Here is a 10,716-nt window from a genome sequence, read left to right on the forward strand (position 1 = left end):
ACTCCGCTATTTTTTTTACTTAGCTTCGCGCCACTACCGTCGCGCTGGATAGGTAGCACCTATATTATACCTATATTTTACATTACACCTAGTTATAATGTACCTAACAATAACTGGTTTCGGGAAAGTGTTGTATACAGATATATCGGCGCGTATATAGGTACTAAAAACGAATCAAGGCAAACCGACCTTGCAACCACTCCCACCCTATCCCGGACTACCCATTATAGAAATGAAATTATAAAATATGTTGGTAAACAACTCTCTTTACCCGTTTTATCGAATAATAGTGATATCGGCGTGGCGGAATACATAATATACGACAGACCGGCACCTTATGTCACCCCAGTCCCATATAGGTATACTCTTGTACACAATAATGGAGGCTGGGTCTCGATGGGGAGGAGGGTGGAAACCCGTCTAATTTAAAAGCAATGTTATGTACAGATGGGCGTGAGTGCCCACTTATCGATAAAAAATATATAGCATACAAGAACATGCAATTATTATCTTTTGGTTCCATTAACTATAATATACAAATATATAGTATATAGATGATATTCGAGTCCAAGCATGGACGAGGGTATAAAAACTAGAATGTGACACATTTTTTAATTCGTTATGTTATATTATATTAATTATATTATATATTTAGTCGGCAGATCATAAGTCCGCTTATGTTAACATTATTTTCATACATTTATTTGTTCAAATTTTAATGAATATTTATATTACAATAACAATAGAAACGGTTTTGTAGATTTTTATTGTTCTTAGTAAAGTAATACATAAAAAATACAGATTAAAGTGATATGTAAAATGTTAAGAAGTGCAATAAAGTATTACCTATTAGCATCATAGATAGTTATTTTATCGTTTTGTTATATTATTAGTGTTTATCATAGGCACCTATGCACAAAAAAAATAATAATTCAATCAGGTCTCGATTAAGTATCGCAACTATAGGCATGGTTTTAATATTATAAGTAACATTAGACAGTTGTATAATACTTGGAATTTAATAAAAATAGTAATAGGTACCTCAATGACACCATATAATACCCATTATATATATTCCATTAATAACTATTAGTTTCGACAGTCATTTTTATTTTTATCAAGTAGAATTAAATTCGGGATTGCAAATTTTTGGTAGGTAGTCATTTAACTAATTTGCCAGATACAACTCCTACTATTATTAGAACTTTGGCTAATGGAACTCTGTTTGTATCATTAATATATGCATTGTAATATTTTATAATGTATTTAAAATGTATAATATTCTTTTTTTGTTTATTAGTATTAATCACAATAAATATTATTACCTACCAGTGTATTTTATTTATAATTTATTGCTTTGCATAATATATATTACCTATCAGTGTATTTTATTTAATATAATTTATAAAAGGTGAAAGGCGTTTGGATTTCAAAATCAAAATTTTTAATTGATTATTTTTGTTATAGTTCAATACTTCAATTTATACGATCAAGAGTAAGTACCTACTAACCACTAACGAGTAGAATTATGTTGAGTAAACAAACGGAGTTGTTTTTGTACGAATCTGTTAATAGTCCTCTAATACTTGCTATATATAACAATTTCTAATTTTTGTATTCTTCACTTGATAAAATATACAAATGATTGTATTTTAAGTAATTTTACAATATAAATTTAACTATGATGTACATTTTAACATATAGTTGCGAGCATTTTCCTTTTCTGTTAAACGATCTTGATGTTGAATTTAAAGCAGCACTGTGGTTCGTCATCGTGGGCATTAGATTCGGTATCCCAGAACTTGAACTTGACTGTGTAACTAGTCCTAGGATAGTTTTTGGATACGAATAAATTATACAGCCAATTCTGTTCGGTGTCCTTTATCACTGGACAACTTGTATATAAACACGCATTCGTATCCATGTCCAGAAACGGTAAGTCCAACAAAAATGTTTCCGCGTATAGTCTTGTCTTTGGTAAGTTCGAACCAAATTCTGAAATGAATTAATTATTAATATTCAAATGTAAAGAGCAGTTAAAAATTTTAATATTTCCAAATGTATAATATACTTTATAGCTCTGGTCTAGCTGTGCCATTCAAATTCAAGTACCAATATTAAGACATCCGTTATATCTTGTATATTGTAAAACGATAATTACAAAAAGAAACATATTATAATATCGACATTTTTCTGAAAATTAGGACTTGGCGCCCCCCCTCCTCTCCAACGATATCTTTGGAGCCTACTCGTACTGTATTTATGTGAATTATATTGTATAATTAAGGTAGGTCGTAGGTAGGTACCATCAACTTTGTATAAGTAGGTTCTGTGATAATATATACCTACCTATTATATTGTAAATTTCAATAAATTTCGGTAAATATTTTAATAACTGAATTTTATTTTGACCTTGGTATACTTTAAAATTTTCAAAACAATTATTCACCAATTAGTTTATAGTGGCAGGCGTTCAAAATCCCGACAATGATAATCTTGAATAGTCAATAACCAGACACCAAAATCCTGATAAATCAAAATCCCGACACTCCAAAATACCTACTGATCAAAATACCGACCATTTGAAATACTGACAAAATAAAATAATTTTATCTTCTCTCATAAAAGTTTCATCTAGTATCTATATTATCTAAAACGCTCAATTCTTTGTTCTCAGTCTGAGTGAACGATTGAACATTTCAAGTAAAAAAAGGTGGGCAAGTGGATTTCGCTCTGCTGTATAGTAGGATACAAGTGGGTCACTGTATAATGGATGGTATTAAATTTGAATTCGATGATAGAATATCATTGTGTAAGAAAAACGATTCTGAGCGAAGACTGAATATAGGTATAAGATAATATTATATTATATACTTATATCTATGGTATTAAAAAAAATTGACCTATAATAAATTCACGATTAATCATATCACAATATCCATTAGGTACTTATAACGCGTTATACATCAACAACAAACCGTGATACTATCATAGATATATAATAGTATACTTTAGAAGTTTCAAGTACCCACGAAATATTATACAAGCACAACAAAATAACTAAAATAGCTGTTATTCTAGGTTTTTTAATATGTAATTTCGTCCAAATTTTAAATTAAAATGAGTATAAAAATAAACTGTGTAAATGTATTTTTTTGATTTTTTGGTAACAGAATAATTACTTACGTGGAATCTTGTTTTAAATTTTCAATTCTTAGATACAAAAATTGAACATTTTATAAATTTTTAACTACAAAATAATTATTCAATTTTAAATTTGATAAATTTTGTCAGAATTTGAACTTCAAATACTTATAAAAAAAAAAATTGTGCCCATGTATTTTAATATTTTTCAACCGCTATTGTAACAATATATCAGGAGCATTGTTTTAAAATTTCACACTTTTTGGCCCAACAGATAAAACTTTATTGATATTATTATAGCAAAAAAAAACTAAAAAAATTGAAAACTAAGAAAGTCCGTAATCGGCTCAAAAAGACTTAAAATATTTTCTAAATTTTATGGTGTATAGAAAATGAAAATATTAACATTCAGTGAAATTTTCAAATATCTATAGTCATTCGTTTTTTAATTACTTACAATAAAACAAGGAAATCATTACATGAGAAATCGAGCGAATATCAAATGTTGTAAAAATATGAATTTCAAACGATCATAAAAATTTAATTTGACGCTCTTGTAGAAATTTTTATTCTTTGATAAAGGTAGAGAATATTATGAGGAATTTTGTATTACATTTTCAACTCTTAGATTTAAAAAGAAAAATTTTTACGAATTCTTAACCCAAACTAATTTGCTAATTTTCGTGATTTTGACATATTTTGTCAATTTTTGAACTTCAAATAGTAATAAAAAAAAAATGTGACTAAGGATTTTTAATATTTTTCAAATGTCATTGTAAAAATATAGTAGGAGCCTTGTATTAAATTTTCAAGTATTTTTACTCAACAAATAAAGTTTTATTGACATTCATAAAAAAAAAACTAATAATATTGGAAACTTAAAATGTCCCTAAATAGTTCAAAACAAATAAAAATATTTTGAAAATTATATCATGTATACCTAGAAAATAAAAATATAAACAACCAGTGAAAATGTCATGTATTTACGGTCATTTGTTTTAAAGTTACACCAAAAACCAAAATCAATTTTCTCGAAAACAGATTTTATGTAAAATTTCCCGTTTTTCCTTAATTTTTCTTTTGTTTTTCACGGAGCTTTTGAAAACTATTGGAAATTTCAAATTTTGACCTCCCGAATGTACCAACTACATTCACTTTTCAATAAAACAAGATACTGTTAAAGAAAATCGAAGCAGTTTTACTGCCCCAAACGGTGATGACAGACACAAAAATAAAATAATAAAAACACACATCATTGCAAAATCAATACATTCATCGTTCCACTCGGAATCTAAAACGACGTATACGAAGTATACACTCACCGATATACACACTGTATACAACATTCGTTAACAACAATTTTTCTGATAAGATGTATTATAGAATATAGATACATTAATTATTATTTGCAGATTAAATTATATCGTGTTTATTATATTTTATTGATCAATAATAGAATAATTATCGGCCCGAGTTTACAACCAACTTTTTTTTATTATTTAAAATTTCCAGGCCGAATTACAATCGACTTATTTTATTACCTAAAATTTCCAGGCCGAGTTTACAACAAAAAAACTTAACCGGGGGCCCAGTTTACATTTGCCCGAACAAATTTCTCGTAGACTCGATATTGTAACTCACATTTTAGTAGAAATAATAATAACAATAGACGTAATAATTAAAAAATCGTCACCGAAACCAAAGAAATGGTAATATTATATACGCACAGACCCACTTCTTCCGCCCAAACTTTGGTCTGTGTCAGAATTAATGACCATGGAATTTCTAGGACACAAAATATTGTCGAAGGTTGGCATCGACGTTGGTCAACTTTGGTTGGTATACCTCATGTGGGAGTCTATACAACGATCGAAGAGCTTCAGAAAGAACAACAGCGAGTTGACTTAGAAATTAAAAGTATTAAAGAACCAAAACCGAAACAGAAGAAACAAATAATTGACAGAGAGAAAAGAATAATAATGGTACCTATATAGAGATAGATCAAATAGAAGTGTATTAGATTTTTTACGGGGTTTGGCTCATAATATATGAATGTAGTTTTGAATATTTGTTTCGTTCAATGACTATCGTGGCTCACATGCCGAATATTATATCAAATAATGAAAATAAGAATATTATCATGTATACAATTATTAAATATAATATAAATTTTTTTGAATTTTGAATTTATTAAATAATTATAACGAATGTATAATAGGTAGTATAATTAATATAATGCAATTGTAGTGTAATGTATTGTTTCAGTTTTTAAATTAAACTGATGAATAATAAACATAATAATATTATTTAAATATATTTGGTTGGGAATTTAAACTGTCGGCATTGTGATTTGTGTGATTTGATTTCGACGTCTTTATAATTAACAAATGCCTTTTTTATAAACTGAACTTTTTTTATGAATATCGCCATGGCCACTAGATAAGTGATAAAAACACAAAATGGAATATAATTTGTTATTTGTGTTTGCTTTTTAAAATATACAAGTATACAACTATTAATTTTCTTGATTAACTTGATAGTACAAAAGTACAACATAATTAAAAAAACAAAAATACCTACTATCCTATTGATATAATATATCAAATATTACATATTATGTAGCCAAAGTCAGATTGAAAATTATGTTTTACATATTATAATAAAATAATTTAAAAGGAAATTTATATTCTATTTGGTTAGTTTTTTTATTATAAACTGTTTTTTTTATCTAATTTATTTTTATAGTCCAAGGTGTCAAATAGACAACCGGGCTCTTATTATTTTGGAAATTTATAAAATGTAGAATATAGAATTATAGAATTGTTAATTAAATATTGTCATTTTACATAAAGCTTTTTATATTAAAAGTAAATAATGTATATGTAATTTAGATTTGTTAATAAATAATTCATACATTTGTTATTATTATCAACATTATTTATTTTAAGCTTGAAACTAAGAAATATTGACCACAGATCTTAGCTGTGTGAGTGTGCTTGAATTTTCGTAAAAAAAATACTAAGCCTGGTAATCTTTGTGGGATGGGCGTATTCTTTTAATTTTCCCCGGGTGTTAAAAAGCTAAGATCCAGCCATGTATGAAACTATCCAAATGTCCTACCTACAAACATAGTATGAAGCAATTTTTTTTATATTTCCTATTATTGTGTTATAGTACTATTTAAAAAATATTAATTATACGTACTAGGTTTATATTTGAATGCGATAGACGCGTTAACGGTTTGTGGCAATACACATGTTTGGTTGTATAAAGCTTGGGGACATGGATCGATAAACAAATCATATACAAGACAATTAGTATCTGAAAAAAAACGGTCAAATAGTAAGTAAAACAAAAAAAACTGATTAAAATCTAATAATTATAAAATTTATAAGTTTTTAAGTTATAACCAATTATGCAATACTCACTCCGGCACATGTGAAAGTTTTTGACTTGTTCGGCGTTCACTGAACTTGTAGCAAGCATTAATCCTACTACAGTTAACACGAAGATCGCCATTGTATCACGGAAACAGTAACGTACACTAAATACTCGCAAGAGAAAACTTCAATGCCAGTGCGTGTGGTTACTGGTTTGGTACAATTTATCATACTGCGATAAACCGCGGTGAGGTTCTCGTTTATATACCTCAGAGCACACATTTTTTTTTTATGTCAAAGTGGGGGTTATGCAATCCATTTGAATTTATACGTCATGGATGTGTATAGTAGTGTATATTATATATTAAACTGGTTTTATATATCAAAACCAAACAAAACGAAGCGTCAATGGCAAGGCTGGGCAATAACGACTTAAAAAGTTAATTTTATTTCAACTTTTTATATTAACAAGTTACTTTTGGATTTTCATTAACTTAACTGTTAACTTACTAAATTAATTCTATTTTAATTAACATGAAGTTAAAGAATTAATTTTTCATTTTAAGGAATAAGTTAAGATAATTTATTTATTTTTTTATTTTATTATATTTCACTATTTTAATCCATTTCGTTTTCATTTAAAAAATATTTACCGTGAATTGTTAAAAGTTAAAAATTTATACCATTCAAATCTAACTTATATAAAAATACTGTATAAAGTATAAACACTAAAGTCTATAATTTAGTTTTGGCTTAGAAAAAAATTAAGGACGCTAGTTGTATAAACAAATTAAGTTTTTTTTAACTCAATAAAAAGTTAACAAAAAGTGTATTAACTTTTAACCTAACTTAGTTAACCTATAGCTAAATTAACTTTTAACATTTTGTTATTGGTGTATATTAATTAAACTTAACTGAGTTAAAAAAAAACTGGCCCAGCATTGGGTATATCGTTATACTGCATTGTATATACCTACTTACATAAGTATATTATATCATTATGTTCACATAAATAGTATACGCATTACGGTGTAAACAGATTCAATATTTATTCAGTATTAATTATAAATTAAGTCGTACCTTCGAACTTTTGCTCCGGTGTCTAAAATATCCTATTTAAAAATTGCAAAAATATCTTGTTTAACTTGAATATTTTCGTGAATAAATCGAAATTACGTTTTTTTTAAATAAATATTAGGTATAGAATAAATAATATATCCCTCATTTTTGTAGATTTACTATCGAAAATAAGGTCATTAGAGTTATCGGTATCGATAAGTGGTCCATCTAACTGGAACGATTCACTACAAAATATGCTGCTGCAGTGATCCACAGCAAAACTCAAACAAAAATAAATAATATAATAATATAATATAATCAATTTTTTATAAGCATCTAAAGTTCAAATATTGACCAAATACGTAAAAATTACATAAATTTACGAATTATTTTGAGTTAGAAATTCATGAAACATTTTCTATTTAAATCTAAGATTTGAAAATGTAATACAAGATTCCTCATAAGTTTGTCTATCTTTATCAACGAATTTTGCCGCCCCTAACATTATAATATTATCAATATTTTGAAAATGCCGCCTTCTTACTCAATAAGTGCTGCTTATTATAGGTGCCACCCTAAGCGTGGGCCAGAAGTATGTCGCCTACCCCTAGAGCCGGACCTGATTAAATACAATTGATTAACTATGATGCAGACGCGATATTTTCCTTGGCTTATTTTACTACGTGAACTTTGTATTTTAATACATCACAATGCGAGTAATGCGACAATACATACCGCATTCACATACAATATATAATAAAATATAATATAATGTGTAGTGAAATAAACACTGAGTTCATATACAATACCGTACCTACCATTGATGCATGTGTGTATGCGTGTGTGTGTGTGTGTGTGTGAATAGTCCGAAATCCGAATGTACCTACGTCCTACTTTATATAAATTATAAAATTACATACTATTTAAACGTGGGTAAATATAAAATATATTATAATAATACAGAATATGTATTTTTAAAACCTTTTAAATAGCACAGTTGCTGCTGTACTGGAGGCAAGACTACGTTTTCGTAGCCTAACCCACCGTGGCTTATGTCGGCGACCACTCGCACATAATAATATTTTGACCTTTTCATTCTACCTACGAGCGATTAAAACAACTAATTAAATAAACTAATTTTAAGAAACGCTCGCTTATATCGGAATATCATTGCGCTCGACTTGAAATATTTTTATCATTCCGTCTCCACATGATAGGTACTATATGGTACACTGTACGAGTGATTTCGATCCTACAATTCTTGTTAATTTTAATATATTTTTTGATTTTTTTAAAATCCTTATGATGAGCTAGCTGTATAACTTCACTTGGGATAAATGAACAATTAACTGAAATACAGCGCTATAAATACGTATCTCGATTTTGTATATCTCAAGTCAAAGGAAAACCGACGTCGGTGTATGATCACTTTGTGTGATAATTCGTCCTATAGATAGGCAAACGCAAATGGTGGATTGGATTTACCACTTGATTTATTTTTTAACGTGGTTTAAACTACTCTTCAAACTTTTCTGATATACCTATCTAAGAACAATCTCTGAGATGTTCGTCGAAATCGTTCCCACGGGACTCTTGACAGTTGACAACCTCTATAGCAGGTATATTATGTAAAAATAAAAATACACCTGCCTGAATTTATATAAAAATAATATAATACTCATCAGATCCTACCTACAAATATATGATAAGTGCATTTGAAATTTCTTCATTTCATAAGTACCTATATTTTTACTGTCTAAAAAATGTAAATTCAAGCCGGTTTTTTGTATCCGATATAAATTAAACATTATGTAGGTAATATTATATATGTACACTATTTATGTGTATATGTGTTGTTACGTATTATACTGTTTAGTCATATATATTTTTTACACGTATTTAAAAAAAATATAATATAATTAACTATGAAAAATGTTCACTATATTATTGTTACTTAAATTTAAATTTAAAATAAAATAATATATGACATTCAATAATGATATCTAGTTATTTCAAATAAAAATAAAATAAATAAAAAACAAGATTTTCTTCGTAGCTACACTAAAAACAGTTGTAATCTGTGTACTTAACCAAAGATGTCAACGATTTTTTCATGTAAAAAAAACGTACCGGTGGAGTCTTAATAGTCTTACATATTTTTAATGGTAAAAAAAGTATCACTTTGATTTGCTAGACACTCAAACATGGGTTTCGAATTAAAATTCTTTGTAAATACGAAAAAGCATCGGGCATACGCTGAGGTATAGGTATCATTGAATTACCAATTACCATGTGTGATTTTTTTTGAATTCAGCACAATTATCATTAAACCCTAAGATTTATTGTCTACCTATTGGTTTGAACATTTTGTTATTGTAAAATAATTTTGATGCCTAGTCAATTGTATAAATCAATCATCATAGTTATCATTATATCAGCTTGTGCATACATAATATCTATAGGTACCTTAGAAGCAGTCTTTTAAAGAATAGATACTTTTATTTTGTGTTCAAAATACATATTCGAATACGTTTGAAACAATATTTATTAGTAGGGCCCGGATTTTTATGCAAAAATTTTTGTTAAATATGCACATATATATGCACTCAACAATTCAAAAATATGCAAATAATATGCAAAAAAAATTATTGTTTAAAAAATCAAAATTTTAAAAAAAATTAAAAAATTAAAAAATATAGTATTAAGTGAAAAAAAAAATACAATTTAAAAATCATTTTTTAAAATTTGTATTAAGCATAAAAATGTATATTAATTAATAATTATTGAACGAGTACCAACATGATGTAACAAAATGTGCTTTTAAATTATCAAATTGAAAACTTCTACGATTGTCGCGTAGCACCACCTTGTATTTCGAAAAACTTCTTTCACGTCTGCTGACACAATGGGTGCGTATTTGAAACAAGAAATATCTTCTGGTGACAACTTTGCAAGGTCTTCATCATCGTTTCTTATTTCTCCGCTTATAAATTCAAAAATTTTTTTTATTTGTGATAATCCGGGATTTTTTGATAATACTTCCGATAGTTTAACTTTAGCAAATTCAATACCTCGTCCTCCTTCACTCAATTTATTTTCTACATTTTGAACCAATCCTAGACTTTTTCCAAGA

The 10,716-nt window shown here is 27.6% G+C and overlaps 1 protein-coding gene across 1 annotated transcript; it reads right to left on the minus strand.

Moving 5' to 3' along the window:
- Window positions 1–1,726: 1,726 nt before the first annotated feature.
- LOC103311439 (MD-2-related lipid-recognition protein-like) lies at window positions 1,727–6,698 on the minus strand. Its single transcript, XM_008191056.2, has 3 exons — window positions 6,573–6,698; window positions 6,349–6,465; window positions 1,727–1,995 (listed from the first exon to the last, which is right to left on the minus strand). Exons 1-3 carry the CDS (start codon window positions 6,661–6,663, stop codon window positions 1,727–1,729), a joined length of 477 nt encoding a protein of 158 aa, XP_008189278.1. The 5' UTR covers window positions 6,664–6,698.
- Between the last annotated feature and the right edge of the window lie 4,018 nt (window positions 6,699–10,716).

This window comes from Acyrthosiphon pisum, chromosome X (assembly GCF_005508785.2).
Source record: "Acyrthosiphon pisum isolate AL4f chromosome X, pea_aphid_22Mar2018_4r6ur, whole genome shotgun sequence".
Classification (NCBI taxonomy): domain Eukaryota; kingdom Metazoa; phylum Arthropoda; class Insecta; order Hemiptera; family Aphididae; genus Acyrthosiphon; species Acyrthosiphon pisum.

Excerpts from the sequence above, each read along its gene's own strand:
- LOC103311439 (XM_008191056.2), bottom strand. The coding sequence starts at position 6,663 with ATGGCGATCTTCGTGTTAACTGTAGTAGGATTAATGCTTGCTACAAGT. Across the intron at positions 6,466-6,572 it reads AAACTTTCACATGTGCCGGA|ATACTAATTGTCTTGTATAT; the intron begins GTGAGTATTGCA and ends GTTTTTTTTCAG. Across the intron at positions 1,996-6,348 it reads CGCATTCAAATATAAACCTA|AATTTGGTTCGAACTTACCA; the intron begins GTACGTATAATT and ends AATTCATTTCAG.